This window comes from Mustela putorius, unplaced genomic scaffold (genome assembly GCF_011764305.1).
Source record: "Mustela putorius furo isolate JIRA1106 unplaced genomic scaffold, ASM1176430v1.1 tig00000785_pilon_pilon_pilon, whole genome shotgun sequence".
NCBI lineage: Eukaryota > Metazoa > Chordata > Mammalia > Carnivora > Mustelidae > Mustela > Mustela putorius.
This window is the reverse complement of record NW_025421480.1, coordinates 7883162-7899266: the sequence shown is the minus strand read 5'-3', so window position 1 is coordinate 7899266 and position 16105 is coordinate 7883162. Positions and strand designations below refer to the sequence as shown.

Genomic DNA, 16105 nt, shown 5'->3' with positions numbered 1-16105 from the left:
AGTGTTTAAAAAAAAAAAAAACTGCAACACACACATCTTTAAATAAAATTAAATAAAAAAATAAATTTTATGTGACTGAAAGTCTGGTGGGACACGCACACACGAGGGTGATCGGCCACCCTCCATGTGTTTCTCAGCGACCCCTTCAGTCACCGTCGGGTTTTTGATGCTTGAGACCCTGCTCAGCTGCCGCTCTTGCTTTGTTTTCTTTCAGGATCAAGGTGGGTACTTTCGTAGAGAATCTGATTTTTAATTCCATCTCTGGCAATTCTTTCCTGGATTCTTAGCTTTGCGTAATTATACCTACAATGGAACCTTACAAGAAAAGAACACAACTGAGTCATTTTAACAGAAAAGTTCCTCTGGAAACCATTTTGAGATTTGTAGTAACAAAATCTAAGATGTTTACAGATGGTTACCCCAAGACTGTATGAATACAGCCGTTGTAATTTGGAGGGCTGTTCTGGAGCGGTTCAGTGTCATTAACAAATCAGTAAGATGGGTACCTAAAGTGAGGCTTTTGACCCCCTCTAGCTTAGTTTTTCTGATAGAATCTCCTCCAGTGGAACCATATATATACTACGTACTCTTGGCTCTGGCTTTTCTTGCTCAGAACACAGGAAATCCGTGCACGGGTTTCGGCAGTTGTGAGCACATTCTTAGAGGAGGCTTTTCAGCTGTAATGTCATGAGCAGGAAATGAGAGCATCAGGGTGACCTGAGAGGTTGAGGCCTTCCCAGGTTAGACATTGTAACTTGGTGTTGGTGGAATGTCACCCATTCATCTGCTCATTTGACAAATGGTATGTACGATGTGTCTGCATATACATGCTTGAAAGAGGCATCCCAGCATTACCATTTTGTAAGGCAAGTTTCCATTAAATTAAGAAAACAAAAAACAAAAAAACATTCCTCACTGAGGGGGTGGGAGTCTTCCAGTGACAGATTGCTTGGAAAGAGCATGTGCTTGAAATAGATCAATCATGATCCTGGATCTTCTTGAATTACTTGGTACACATACCAGCATCCTAAAGTCACCAAGATAAATCCTCCTACTCCAACATCACATGATCTTCTAATCCTACCTGTCAAAAACCATAACCACCGTAATTAAATTTGACATTAGTCCATTTAGAAAATGTCCATCATACATTAAGAAGAAGATACTCACTAGTTAATAAAAAATGTCCAAGGCCAGCCACAACAGATCCTAATGAACCATACAATACCGAGTCCCGAGCACAGGGAATGTTCTCAACATCTAAAATTCCTAGGAGCTTAAAGGGCTAGGATAAAACAGAAGAGAACCTGGATTGAACAAGTAAATATTTTACTGGTTTGGCAAAGATCAGAGAATGTGCTAGGTGATAACCGTGAATCTTGGTTTACCGTCATTGGTCATCAGGTTTTTGGCCTACAGTCTGAATTTTAAGTAGGAAACCTTGAGAATCGGACCAGAAAATCCTGTAACAGCAGTGCAACTTAAACCTAAACCAATTAAATCATGGTGTTAATATTATGAAATTTTCTAACTGGTCTGGGGGTAACAGCATATGCTATTTTATGAGGTCTTTTAAAACATCTATGAAATGATCTGGGAATCTGGCCATCCCTGAAATGAGCACCACAGTTCTTCCAGTTTGGGGGACACAAAATGGGTAAAGTAGAATTATTCTAACCAGGTTTGCTGATAATAGCAAAGTTTTAAATTCAAGAACTTCAGATTTTACTGGTATTAAAAATGTGTGACTGTATTTGAGTCTTTGTTGGTAGGACATGGCTACTATACTTAGGGGAGGGAAGGTGTGAGGGGAAAAGCTGGAAATCCACAGTTGGGTTTTGTCTCGGCTCTGCCACTAACTGGATCACCTGTAGGATACATGTATTTTTTTAATCTCCGTGGCCCACCCTTCTGTAATGAAAGGCATTTGGCTACGTCATAAATTCAAGTGCTAAAATGAGTGATTCTTACACTGTTTCTGCGCAGTTTTCATGGGATTTATGGACTTGATTTTCCTGATTTTTTAATCAAAAAAAGAAGATACTGCCAGCTTAACCTTCACGTTTCCATGTTTTAATGTCAAATGGAACATTTTTAGGGGCCTGGGAGGGAAGGACACACTTTTGTTTGTTTCACTGTGGCATTCCCATTAGTAAGGACTTAGAAGACTTCATGAGACGTCCCTAAAACTTGACTTAGAAGGAAGCAGGGTTTTCTGCTTAAACGGGAGCATTGTGGAGGGTGAGGGGGTGCCTCGAAAGTAACGTGAAGGGAAAGGAACCAGAAAAGGCAAGTCCGGCTACGGGCTGGACGACAAAGGATGTTCTTGAAAGTATATTCCCCTGTTGGCTGCTTTGGCTCAGATCGCTGCCAGAAAAGACCAAGTGTGATTTGGTTCATAATAAAGCAAAAACTATATATTTTCTTGATTATTCCTTTTTTTTTTTTTAACTTTTGTCTCTGTTCCTCTCCAAACCCCACTTGGTGGACACAGCAGGTGCTCAGTGTTGCAGGCTTCAATTGTAAAAAGCTCTTCAATATAAATCTTAGAGGCTGGGGAATTTAATTCTGCTGCTAGATTATTTTGCTTTATTTAGGAAAAAAAAAAAAAAAAAAACTAGCCAAGTGGAATCTAGTCCTGGCAGGCGGGAGGGTCGTGAGCTACCCTGCAGACAGCGGGGCTCCACATTCCAGGCCAGGGCGAACGCCTGCACCTTCAGAGGAGCTTCCTTTCCTAGAGGAAGGCCAAGGTGGTGATTAGTGCCCCTTTTAGGTCTTAGAAGCTATAGAACACCACCAACTTCCACCCCAGGGGTTGGGGGTCCTGAGAAGAAAAGGAACTACTGGACATGCCACTGCACACACCACACCATAGCTGTTTTGTGTGGCTTCCCTTCCATGGCAGAGCCCTAACATGACCCCAGGGTACCCCCAAATCTGCAGACAAAACATTTGTGGGGCACTTGGACAACATGTTCTTAAACCCCGGTTCTTCACAAAGTCTAAGTATGCTTGTCAAGTCCCGAGTGCTGCTCGAGTCCGCTAGGACAGCATCTTTCTCGGTCCCGAGGTTTTCATTATCCTGCCCCCTCTGATGCTGACTCCGGTCTGGGATGGGCCATGGCAATCTGAGTTTGGAAAACTTAAAAGATTTTTGTTTTTTCTTTCTCCCCTGTGAACCTATCAGATTGAGGAAACCGCTTTTAGATACTGCTTAGAAAAATAGTTTTGGGTGCCTGGGTGGCTCAGTCGGCCAAAGCTTGCGATTTTCTGGCTTGGGTCGTCATCTCAGAGGTTGTGCCATGGAGCCCTGCATCAGGGTCTGCGCTCAGCGTGGAGTAAGCTTGCCCCCTCCCCTGCTCTCTTAAAATCTTTAAAGTGCTTTTAAAGTGTGTTCAAAAATAATCATATTTCGGCGTGTCTGGGTGGCACAATGTGAAAAGCGTCTGACTCTTTTGAGCTCAGGTCATGATCTCGGGGTCCCCAGCTGGAGCCTTGCATCTGGCTCTGTGCTCAAGGCCAAGTGCTAGAGATTCTCCCTCTGCCCCCTTCCCCCGTGCACGCTCTGTAATGAATACATCTTTTTTTTTTTTTTAAATCTGCTTATTTAAAAAGATGCCTTGGGGCGCCTGGGTGGCTCAGTGGGTTAAGCCACTGCCTTCGGCTCAGGCCATGATCTGAGGGTCCTAGGATCGAGCCCCGCGTCGGGCTCTCTGCTCAGCAGGGAGCCTGCTTCCTCCTCTCTCTCTGCCTGCCTCTCTGCCTTCTTGTGATCTGTCAGATAAATAAAATCTTTAAAAAAAAAAAAAAAAGATGCCTTAACAGAAATTACATCTCCTTTTTTAAATGGAACCTTTTAAAGCCCAACATGTGGCTCCAGGCCAAGGGTGCTGCCGCCAGACCTTCTCAGCATTGGTCAGCCCCGTGCCCAGCAAAACCGGGGTTGCGCTGGGAATCCAGCGCTGGTCTGATAAATGCCCTGATTTAGAGGTGGCGGGGCGGGGCGGGGGGGGGGTGCTGCTCCTGCCGGGCCCGTTACATTCCTTGTTCTCAACCTCTCATGTGGCCAGATCTCCAAAACCTGTTCTTTGTCACTTAGCCATTTGGTCATAAATGAAAAAACGAAGGCTCAGGGAGACGTTTCCCAAAGGTTACACGTCTTGTGGGGGGAGGGGGTGGACAGGACTAAGTACATAACCAGTTTCTCTGCAATTTGTATCGAAACTGGGTAGAGAATACCTGGCCTCCTGGTAAAGTTGGAGTTTAGACTACAGATTACTTAAAAGCAAATACAGGAAAACGAAGAACCAGTCTTAAGCACATACAATGTTTTTAGAAAGTACACTGAACTATAAGTCTCAATAGAGGGTTCAAGCCATAAATCCCTTTTAAGTAGTTCTATTTATGATGTACAAGTGTTTCACAGTTTTATTCCCTGCATAGTCTGCAATCTTAAGGTTTAACTTTTGCTGTTAACAAACTTAAGCCTTAAACTAATGAAAGTTTAAACTCCTAGGCTAAAAATCTTAAAAAAAAAAAAAAAAAGTTAGTTTTTTTTTTTAGGTAAACGACACCCAGCATGGGGCTCAAACTCACGACCCCAAAATCAAGAGTCCAGCCCTCTGCCAACTGAGTCAGCCAGGCATCCATGAAGTTTTTAAGCTTAGATTTAAAACAACAGATCTTCCAACTCACCTTGATGAAACTAAAAGATGCTTAAAAGATTTCTAAGCTGGACTATCAATTTAATAATTTAAGGAAATACACTGAATTAGAGCCAGCCCATTCCCACTGCCAGACGTCTCTGCATCGGTGTACAGAGTCCTTCCTCTTGCTGCATAGGGGGAACTGGCTCTTTTTTTTTTTTTTTTAAAGATTTTACTTGAAATAGAGCGGGAGTGGGGGCTGGGGGGAGGGAGAAGCAGACACCCCTCTGAGCAGAGAAGTGGAGACAGGGTTCCATCCCAAGACCCTGGGATCATGACCTGAGTTGAAGGCAGACGCATCGACTGCGCCCCCAGGCGCCCCACTGGTCCTAACTGCAGTTGATTTCACTGCAGAAGTTGCTTCTCGTCCCCCTGTCCTCACTTGCACCATTATTTTTCTTCTCCAGTATAAACAAAAAACTCTTTTGACACTCCTTTCCTCCACAAGCCTCCTAAGCTACTACCCCATTTCTCTGCTCCCTTTCACTGCAAAACTCGTTAACTTACGTGTTAGAAACCTCTTCTCTGTTTTACGTCCCTTCAAAGAGCATTTACCCTACACTGCACCGCAGCAGCTTGGTCCAGATCAACACATGGCACAGATAAATAAAAATGTTTTTGAAACATTTTCTTTACTTGGCTTCAAAGAGGACAAGGCTTCCTGGGTTTCCACCTCACTGGCCATTCCTAGCAGTTTGGCTTCTGTTCCCTCCTCTGACGACCTCTCAGTCTGAAGAGCTGCCCTGGCCCGCTCAGAAATGCAGGCTTTCACTTAAATGCCATTTACACGACGATGCCTGCCAATTTGGTAAATCACATCTAACCTCTCCCAAGTGTTCTGTCTTCTAATTCATTGGTCTAGCCAACACCTTTTGGATGTCAAAGAAGCGTCTTGAATTTAGGACTTCCAATTACGATATTTTTCAGGCATCACTACTCACCGAATTTGCATACCAAAACCTTAGGAGTCATTCTTGATTTCTTCCATCAAACCCATGTTCCGTGCTCAGCAAGTCTGGCCTATACCAGAACCGAATACAGCTGGAACTGAACCACTTCTCACCTCTGCTGCCGCTACTCCCAGATTACCATGGTCTCTCACAGGATCTTAAAAGTTCTTGATTGCACTCAGATGGCTGGATCATGGTCCTTTGAAAACCCTCCGTGCCTTACAGCTGCTGGGAAGGCCCTGCCGGACCGGACACCCACCCTCCTCGACCTAGCACCCATCCTCCTCTCTTGAATCCCTCTTTATCTTGTCTTCTAGTCTTCGTACACTGGCGCTCCTCTGATAAAACGAGACCTAGCGCGTGCTGTGCTGCCTTTCTCCAGGATCTCTGCGTGGTTGGCTCAGTAAATGACAGTGTGATTACCTGTTTGATTCCTGCAGTAGAATGTGAGTTCCACAAGGAACATTTCGCCTGTTTTGATCAAAGCTGTATCTTTAGCTCCTAGTTTAGTGCCTAATACTCAGTAGATACATACACCACTTTCTTCAGTGGGTTTATTAATAAATTGAAAATTTACCTACAGCACCTTCCTGGTAGGCATGTACCAAATTTCGTATTTTAAAGTTTCCTGGAGAGTAAAGAACGGGAGCAGAGTGTCTGAGGGTTGGTTCTGTCAGCTTGATCACGGCACCCTTCCTTCTCTGACGTTACCCTGGGCTACTAATTCAGTCCTAGCTTATGTTATATAAACTTTATAATCTCCTTAGGGAGCTTTGATACGAGTATTTCATGAGCAATTTATAAGTCTTTGGTTTTTTTCTTCAACCTCACCACACAAATCTGGTCAGTGCTCAGTTTTAGGGCTTGTACCTGCCCTTCATTTCACCAACTGCAGTATTTTGTTTTACTAATGATGAACCAATTAGGTCATTATTATTATACTTTCCGGTTTTTTTTTTTTTTTTTTTTTTACTTTTAATGGCTAAACCATACTTCTGACCCTTAAATGATGGCAGTTATCTCCTATCAAAGGCGATAACCTGACACAAGAGGGATAAAAGCCCCGTTTATATAGTTATGGTGCCTCCTGAAATAAACCACTTTTAAATAAGGGCACACTTGGGTTACATTAAGCATATTCCGAGTAATGTATGAGGCATGAAAAACAAAAGACCTCAATAGCGTCAAAACTGACACACTGTGTTTTGATTTCAAATCTGGAAATAATTTATCCAATATTTGTTCATATTAACCATTTGATTGATCTTGGCGAAATTTAAATGTTAAAGCCCCCAGAAAAGCTGTAACTTTGAATAAGTAGCAAAATTTTCCAAGCTGGAGAGAGCATATCCTGTAATTGTAGATTAGGAGCATTCTGGCACACAGCGGGTCTTGAGTCAATACTTGTGCATCCCTGACCCGCTGTCAACATCTTTATAAGCTTACCACTGGAAAACGGCTTTTTTCCTATTTTCTGAACATCTATTATCTGTTCAGCACTAAGGTGGTAAACTGGGTTTCCTTAAGGAGCCCGAGGGGCAGACGACAGAAATCGGGGACTTGCTGGAATGAGGCAGCCGAGTAAGGGAGCCGGAACCGGCGCATTTCAGTCTGCGCTGGGGAGTCAGGAGCGCCCCCTCCCCCCGCCCAGGAGAACGCGCCCTCCCTTCGCGGCCCACCGTCTCCAAAGCCTCTGCGAAGTGGACGAGCCGGACACAGGCTGACAAGGGCTTGGTCCAAGGCTTTACGGTCCAGGCCAAGGAACTCGGGTTTTATCCCGGGAGCCACGGGCTGTGGTGACTGGATCTTACGCAGAGGGGTGGAATGGTGCGGTTTACAAGTCAGCGCACTGAAAGGGAAACCCCCCGCTCGACGTCCGCTCCTCCCGCTCAGGATCGAACCCAGGTTCTCACTGCTCGACAGCGCTTCTGGGTCCCTCCGTGTCAAGTACACCGCATCAGCCTGTCCTCCGGCAGCTCGGAAACCACGCTGCCCCGGCACCAGCCCCTTCCAGCGCCCAGCTCTCCCGCCCGGGGCTTCATCCCCCCTGTCCTCGGGCCCGGCGAGGGAGCTAAAGCGTGCCGGGGTGGGGACGGGAACTGCGTGGAGCCCGCGACGCCGGAGAAGCCAGGGACGGGGCCCGGCCCGGGGTCTGCAGCCCGCCCCCCGCCCGAGCGCCCCGCGCGCCCCACCGCCCCGTTACCTTCCCCTTGGCGGGCTCGCCCGAGTCTGGCGCGGCGGCCATGGGCTCCGGTGGGTGAATGCGGCCCCGCCCCGCCCGCGCCGCGAGCGGAAGCCCCGCCAGCCCCGCCCCCGCGCGCCGGCCGCCATTTTAGGGAACGTTCCTGCGTCTCTGCAGTGGCCGCGCCGGGCCGTCGCCTGGCCTGTGGGGCCGTCTCCTTTGTTCAAAGTAACGGGTGACGGCTTCTTCCTAGCGGGCCCTCCGCAGCCCGGGAGGCCGGGGCCGAGAGAGGAGGACAGCTCGTGAAACACCCCTGCACCAGGATCCTCGGCCGGGCGGGGGCGGAACAGCGCCCTGGAGCCTCGAGCCTGCGCTGCTTCCCGCCCCAGCCCCTCCTTCCGCCCCAACCGCCATTTCTACCCGTCGGCCGCGGGTTCGCGCCCGCGTGCCTGAACGCCGGGCGCGCGCGCGGGGCGGGGCCGGGCCGCGGCAGCGGGGAGCGGGCGCGCCGCCGCCGCTTTGTCCTGCGCGCGGGCCCTGCGGCCGGGTCGGCGGCCTAGCCCGCCCCCAGCCCTGGCCCACCGGCCCGGAAGTTGCCCCGCGCTCGCTCGCGGCCCGCGTCCCCTGCATGTCCTTTGTCCTTCCGGCCCCAGACCGAGTCGTGGGTGCCGCCGGCGGCTCCCCAGCGCCGGCAGCTGTGTAACCCCGAGCGCTGCCCCTTGCACTTCAAGGTCCCGCGCCCGCCCCGCCGCCTCTCCTTTTCGCTCCATGACTTCGCGGCTTTAAAATAGCGCCGCCCCGCTCGCCCGAAGGAGACTGGGGACAAAATGGAGGGCGCGCTCGGGGGCGGGCGTGCGTCAAGGCGTCCGGGCCCCTGCGCGGGGCCAGAAGGCCCTTGCGGACGGGGGCTCCGGGGCGGAAGAGGCCGGGAGGCGTGCGCCCACCGCCGGGCCCTCACCAGGGCGCGGACTGAGCCGCCGCCCGGCCTCTGCACCTTGTGTCGCGCGGCCCGCCTTGGTGCCCTTCCCGGGGCGCGTCCGGGCACGCGTCTACGCGGCCAGCGCGCCAGCCATGTGGCAGTGCCGGTCGCCCCGATCCGTTCCGGCTCGCGACCTCGCCTTCGCCTAACTGCTTTCTGCGGTCCGGGTGCGCTACGCGGTGGAGGACTGGCCCGCGCGGGCGGCTGCGGTCCGGGAGGAGCTGCGGGAGCTCGGACAGGGCTCGGACTGCTGCGCGCCCCCGCGATCCTGCTCTGGGGGTTCTCCCCGCGACCGCCGGGCTAAGGCGCTTTGAGCTCTTGGTCTGGAAGGCTCCAGTCCGTGGGGGAGAGAGGAGTTCTTGCGAAGCAATTCCTAATGACCTCGTGAAGGAAGGAGAGCTGGAAAAGTACGGGTGAAACACCCAGAGCATCCTGTTGTATTTCTCGGGGTGACTTCGAAGACTGTAAACCTCTGTTTGTGAGAACTGTAAACTCCTTCTTCGAAAAGTATTTTTATATATTTTTTACATTAAAAGTTTTATTTTCACAAAAATAGCTTGCATGTTTGTTTTTACCAGTTTACAGAGAGTGGGGCAGTAAAAAACGTCTTCCGCTTCCGCCCCACCCTCCTCCCCAAGGTCAACTCCCCACTTTGGATGTGTCTGTTTCCAAAATGTTCCTTTTTCTCCTTTTTTTTTTTTTTTTTTTTTCCCTTTTACTAAAACAACTCTGGGATTTAGGATACAAGGCAGAAGTCTCTCCATGCCACACGTGCCCCTCTTCGTGCGGCTCCCTGTGTACATGTGTCTTTGCATTCAATACTTTTTACCATTGAACACGCTGTTGGCAATTTTTTTTTCATGCAAGTAGGTATAGATTTTCTCATTCATTGTAAAGGCCGTTCATCAGTCCTTCATCAAACCTCATCTTCCTTCTGATTGACATACAGAAAACTAGTACTAATCTCCCCCCCAAAACAGAAAAAAGAAAAGCTTCAGGATCCTTTTTATGCTTATATCTTTGTGCACCTGTTCGAATATTTCTGTCGGATGGATTTCTGGAAGTGGCCTAATCGGAAGAGGGATGCACATTAAAAAATTGAATATGTACTGCTAAATGGTCCTCCAAAAATACTACCAATTTACATTCCCAGTGACAATATATGAGAATGCCTGTTTCTTCAAACTTTTTAACACCGCATGTTAGGTTTTAAAATTTCTGCAGATCTGATGGGTGAAAAGTGGGGTCTTACTGCCTTAAACTTTACTGATTACTACTATAGGTGAGCATTCTTTCAAATGTTGATTGGTAATGCTTTTTCCAAGAATTTGTGTAACAGTTTTGTGCGTTAAAATTTTTGGTTGTGTATGTGATTTCCTTATTAGTTGATAGCAGCTCTTTATGGTTTTGGCTTTTAACTCATAAATTATTTCTAGTTCACTTATTGTTAATTTAGTTTATGGAGACTTAAACTTCTTTTTAATAATGGAGTCTAGGGGTGCCAGGGTGGCTCAGGGGGTTAAAGCCTCTACCTTTGGCTCAGGTCGGGATGGAGCCCAGCATCAGTCTCTCTGCTCTGCAGGGAGCCTGCTTCCTCCTCTCTCTGTCTGCCTCTCTGCCTACTTGTGATCTCTGTCAAATAAATAAATGAAAAAAATCTTAAAAAATAATAAAAAATGGGGTCTAATCCATTTTTATGACTTTTCATCTTGTGTCTTGCTTGTAAGTCTTGACTCCCATAATTTATTTACTTATTTAAATATTATTATTTAAATGTTTTATTTATTTGACAGACACGGCGAGAGAGTGAACACAAGCGGGGGAGTGAGAGAGAGAAGCAGGCTTTCTGCTGAGCGGGGAGCCCAATGCGGGGCTCGATCCCAGGACCCTGAGATCATGACCCCAGCCGAAGGCAAACGCCCAGTGATTAAGCCACACAGGCGTGCCCTGACTCCCATAATTTAAAAATGCTCTCATAATTTTGAAAATGATCCTCATATGCTCCCTTTCTCATTAATAATTTTAATTGCTTACGTCTTATTTCTTAAAAGATCAGCTTTTGGCATTTTTTTTTTAAGATTTTATTTATTTATTTGACAGAGAGAAATCACAAGTAGATGGAGAGACAGGCAGAGAGAGAGAGAGGGAAGCGGGCTCCCTGCTGAGCAGAGAGCCAGATGCGGGACTCGATCCCAGGACCCTGAGATCATGACCTGAGCCGAAGGCAGAGGCTTAACCCACTGAGCCACCCAGGCGCCCGACTTTTGGCATTATTGACCAAGGTTTTTATTTTATTTTTTTTTCCAGCTTTTAGAATTGACTCCTTAGTTCATTTATTCTCCATCTCCATAACCAAGAAAGATGTTATAAAATATCCTCTGAGAATCATTTTATTCCATGTTATGTCATAGATTTTGACAGGCAATGTTCTCATTACCTTTGTTTCTTAAATTTTTAATAGTTTCAGCTTTTCTTCTGAGTAAGTGTGGATATGGTTTTGGAATTAATTTTTAGTTTTTTTTTGTTTTGTTTTACACTGTGGCATTTTTATTTCTACTTTTTGCAATTTATTGATTTGTGTATGTTACCTAGCAGATCATTTTGTACATGTTCCATAGGTAAATTTGAAAACAGTGTGCCCACATCAGGCTCTCTACTCAGTGGGGAGCCTGCTTCCCCCTCTCTCTGCATGTCTCTGTCTACTTATGATCTCTGTCAAATAAATAAATCTTAAAAAAAAAAAAAAACCAACTGTGTGTTCTCTGTAGTAGCATTAAGTTAAGGTTATTATAATAGCATAATGGATGTAAATATATGTATATAGAAACTATTAATAGTATAAAATTAAGTTTATTATCACTCAACCATCTTTTTAAGGGTTTTTGCATTGCCAGCAACAGACTCGGACTCTAATCAGCTTAAACAAGAAATGTACTGGGAAGATGTCAAGAAATTCACTGAACTGATAAAAAGTTGAAAAGCCAGCTCTAGGAAAGGACAGCATCTGGGACAGCTATGGGGAGGGTCCCAGAAGCAAGAAGTAAAGAGTAAAGTGATTCTTCAGGATAACAGTGATAGCAAGGAATCATCGTGATACAAGGAACCGAGATGCTGGACCTGTTCAGCCTTCCTCCCGCCATGGGGCTTCCTTCTCATCAGCCTCGCTGTTGGGAGACTTCCTGTTTGTTTGGCCATGGCCATGGACGTGGGACCCTGCATGAGATGGTGCTTCAGCATAGTGGATGGAGTGAGCCCGGAAAAGCTCTTCTCTCCCTGTTCCTTCCCTCATGGTGGCTATAAACCCTCTGGCTCACTGCCCAGAGTCTGTGCTTTCATTTTCTCAGCTGCGAGAGAGCGTTGGCTCTCAGTAACCCCATTCTGGAGAGCTACGGTGGGTGGTCTGCAGCACGATGTGGGGAGGGAAAGGGGAATATCATTTCAGGGGTTTGGCAGGGCTGTACGGGCAAAACTTACCTTTCGAGGTTCTCTCTCAGGCTGTTGGGGGAGTATGGTGGGGCCCATCCTGCTTGGTAACCAGGGAGACAGTATGCCCCCACCACTGATGGATGTCTCCACCTGGCCTGACCCACCTTTGTATCTGGGCTTTGTTACCTGAAGCTGGTTTTTGGAACTTGTCTCCAAGTAAGTCCCCTGGGGGAAGGGGAGCAGGGACAGTTTCTAAGTAGGTGCTTACAGGGAGTTATTTTTAAATTGGGTGTGTTGGGTTTAATAATCAATCTGATCGCAGTACCTCTGTATCATCAGGAAATTCCTACATTCCTGGTCTGCTGCTTGTGAATTCTCCTATCTTTCCAGAAAAGGTGCCCCGTTATCTCTCTATTCCTTTCTTCATTTCAATAGGTTTCAGAGAAAGGAGTGGTAAGAAGTTGTTCTGTCAGACCTCTATAATGTTCATAGCCGAGCCATGTAGAGTACTAGGATTCTATTTCTTTTCTTGTAAAACTTTTTTTTCTTTTTTTAGTTAATAATTGCTTTATTTGTTTAATTTTGTTGGAGCTAGGTCTTACTGGCTCTCTTCTGCATAAGAAATCTGAATTTCATCATACAATACTTGGTTCTTGGAACAGATGAATATTAGATGCTCATTTCGTTTTTGTAATGACTCTTGAGAGCTGGTGGTGAGCATCTCTTGTCAACTGTTCAATGACTTTATGTTGGTAGCTTAAAATCAGCTACAATGGAAGTACTTATACCATGGAAATCAACAAACGCTACAGATCAGGGCTTTTTTTCTTTCTTTTTTTCTCTTCAGAGAGGTGGTTTACCGATACACCACTGCATACACCCATCACTCACTTTTCTCTCAGGCTTCTGCAGAGGGATAAAATTCCTACAGTGTATCAAACGCAGTGTATAATTGGTCTGTCAGTTTTTTGTTTTGGTTTGGTTTTGGAAGACATCTGTCCTGGAACTTTCCTCTTTGTGACCAACGTCAGAATGGTTTCTTTCTCTGACTGATTCCCAGCCATGATCCTGGAGACTCTCATCCCCTCTTCCCTATGATCTCCTGCCTCCTCAGTTCCTCATCTTCCTCTTTGTTGGCTTATTCCTTTTGGAGGCTGCTTCCTCTAGTGGCTTCCTGGGAAAAGGTTGCTTAGAATATAAACACTTGGGGGTCATCTTGCCCCCAAATATTTTTTTCTCCTGTCAACTTTGATATTTAGATAAAATTGCATTTCTTGAATTAGTCTCCCCCTAGAATCATTATCTTTCCTACAAATAAAGTAACCTACATAATCATAATGCCATGATCCCACCCAAGGAAAATTAGCAAACATTCTGTAATTTGTCTAGAATATAGCACATATTCAGTGTTACCTGGTTGCTTAGAGAAGTTTTTGTTTTCTTTTTCTTTTTTTAAAATTTTTTCCTTTAAATCTTATTTTTTTATTTATTTTTATTTTTATTTTTTTGACAGAGAGATCACAAGTAGGCAGAGAGGCAGGCAGTGAGAGGGGGAAGCAGGCTCCCCTCGGAGGATAGAGCCCAGTGCAGGGATCGATCCCAGGACCCTGAGATCATGACCTGAGGCGAAGGCAGAGGCTTTAACTCACTGAGCCACCCAGGTACCCCTTGTTTTTGTTTTCAAGAAAGCATCCCAAGCAAGCATTTGATTGTTATGTCTCTTTAGTCTTTGTCTAGGACAATCTCTCCATTTTATTTTATTTTATGACACTGAATTTTTGGAAACTAATAAGAGAATTGTTTTGCAGAATGTCCCACATTCTGGATTAACTCTTAGTATCATTTAACTTGTGTGTTTGCTATCCCCTTTATTTTCTGTAAAGTGGAAGTGAAGTCTAGGGTTGCACTGTCCAGTATGGTGGGTGCCAGCTTCATGTGGCTGTTTTACACTGGAAATATGTGTGGCCAGTGTAACTGAGAAGCTAGATTTTAAATTAATTTCACTTGAAATGATTTGGACTTAAATTTAAAACTCATGCTCAATTCATTATTGGAAAAATTTTAAGTGTTTTATTTTGAAAAACAGGTATGCAAATCTACCTTTTCAATGGTAAATTTTATGAAATCTAAATACAGATCAAATATTTCCAATGAAAACTTAGCATCTGAATTGAAATGTGCTTTAAGTGTAAAAATGACACAATGGATTTTGAAGATTCACTACAAAAAAAAAAAGTAAAATACAAAGTTTTTCTATTGATTATATGTTGAAATACTAATATTTTTGATATTGGGGCAAAATTAAGTATATTAAATAAACTTTACCTGCGAGTTTTTTGGTTTCATTTTTACTTTGTGTAGCTTCTAGAAAATTTAATATTATACACGTGGCTCACATTATATTCCTATTGACATGCATTGCCTAGCAGCCTGATTGAATTCAAGTTAAACTTTTTTTTAAAAGATTTTATTTATTTATTTGTCAGAGGGAGAGAGAACACAAGCAGAGGGATCAGCAGGCAGAGAGAGAAGCAGGTTCCGCACTGAGCAAGGAGCCTGATGTGGGACTCGATCCCAGGACCCTGGGATCATAACCTGAGCCAAAAGCAGACATTTAACCAACAATTAACCCAGGCATCCTATGGTGATTTTCTTATTTTGTCAATCCATCTCTGTTTATTAGCTGGCTTTGGTCTGTAAAGAGCTTGCTCCTCCCCTTTAATAGATAGATCTATACTGATATGATTTCATGTATATATGTATCTAATATGTTACCATTAATTATAATCATTCTTTTCATGCTCTGTGTACATTCCCTGCCCCAGACCTGTAATCAACTGTTTCTTCAAAGAACTCTTGTTCTTTTAGTGGGGATTACATTGCTTCTTAAAGCCACTTGAGATGAATATTTTTTAAGCATAGGAAAAACATTGATGGAATTTTATTCAAGATCCTTACCTAATGCTTTGTACACACATGTTATTCCATCTGTGTAGCGGATCGCAGAACTGAAGTGTTATATTGCAAACCATTATTTTTCCCACTGCATGGCAAAACTGAATCTTGGATAGCTTTCATATTTGCCAAGTGAGGCTCAAACACCGTCTGGTGTCCATTCTCATCAGTGTGTATGGCCTGTCCCAGGATGGAGATGTCAGCCTCTGCCTCTCCCAGCATGATCCTCTCCCCCGGATAACCCCTGCCCTGTTCTTTTAAAATTTCAGTCTTCTAACTCCCCAGTTTATTTTGAAAACATTCTTTTCTGAAATACATTCACATGAATTTGAGATTAGTTATTTCAAAGGGCATAGAAGTTGCGCATATTTTCCTGCAAATTTATGAAACACTGATGAAAGAATATTTATTAACTTAGGGGCACCTGGGTGGCTCAGTGGGTTAAAGCCTCTGCCTTCGGCTCAGGTCATGAACTCAGGGTCCTGGGATCGAGCCCCGCATCAGGTTCTCTGCTCAGCGGGGAGCCTGCTTCCCTTCCTCTCTCTCTGCCTGCCTCTCTGCCTACTTGTGATCTCTGCCTGTCAAGTAAATAAATAAAATATTTTTTAAAAAAGAATATTTATTAACTTACTAACATATTAATATTCAAGCATTCAACGTTATACAATTCCTTTTTCAACCTTTCCAATGATTTTTCCCACCTAAGCCAACATGCATTTATAGTTGGGGTCCGTGTGTTTATGAAAACAGACCCACTCCTCAAACTGCCCAGAAGCCAGGCCAGCAAGCAGTGTCCTTCTTTCGGGATATATTAAAATCTCAGAGGTACGGTGGTTCAAATGGGAACAAATAAGCCGATTGCCTTAGGAAATAAAATAAGCATACGAAATTTAAGAAGTATTAAAGG

At 45.2% G+C, this 16105-nt stretch overlaps 1 protein-coding gene across 2 annotated transcripts; it reads right to left on the bottom strand.

Moving 5' to 3' along the window:
• Positions 1-43: 43 nt before the first annotated feature.
• LOC101686662 (cytochrome c oxidase assembly protein COX20, mitochondrial) lies at positions 44-9400 on the bottom strand. Of its 2 annotated transcripts, XM_004756805.3 has the most exons (4): positions 7860-8266; positions 1171-1285; positions 1021-1084; positions 44-315 (listed from the first exon to the last, which is right to left on the bottom strand). In XM_004756805.3, the coding sequence occupies exons 1-4, from the start codon at positions 7899-7901 to the stop codon at positions 183-185; spliced, it is 354 nt and encodes a 117-aa protein (XP_004756862.1). In that variant the 5' UTR covers positions 7902-8266; the 3' UTR covers positions 44-182. The 2 variants fall into 2 exon arrangements, 1 of the variants encoding a protein (XP_004756862.1); XR_001180183.2 differs by having other exon boundaries at positions 44-1285; positions 7336-9400.
• Between the last annotated feature and the right edge of the window lie 6705 nt (positions 9401-16105).

Excerpts from the sequence above, each read along its gene's own strand:
- LOC101686662 (XM_004756805.3), bottom strand. The coding sequence starts at position 7,901 with ATGGCCGCCGCGCCAGACTCGGGCGAGCCCGCCAAGGGGAAG. Across the intron at positions 1,286-7,859 it reads GCGAGCCCGCCAAGGGGAAG|CCCTTTAAGCTCCTAGGAAT; the intron begins GTAACGGGGCGG and ends GTTTTATCCTAG. Across the intron at positions 1,085-1,170 it reads TGGACATTTTTTATTAACTA|GTAGGATTAGAAGATCATGT; the intron begins GTGAGTATCTTC and ends GGTTTTTGACAG.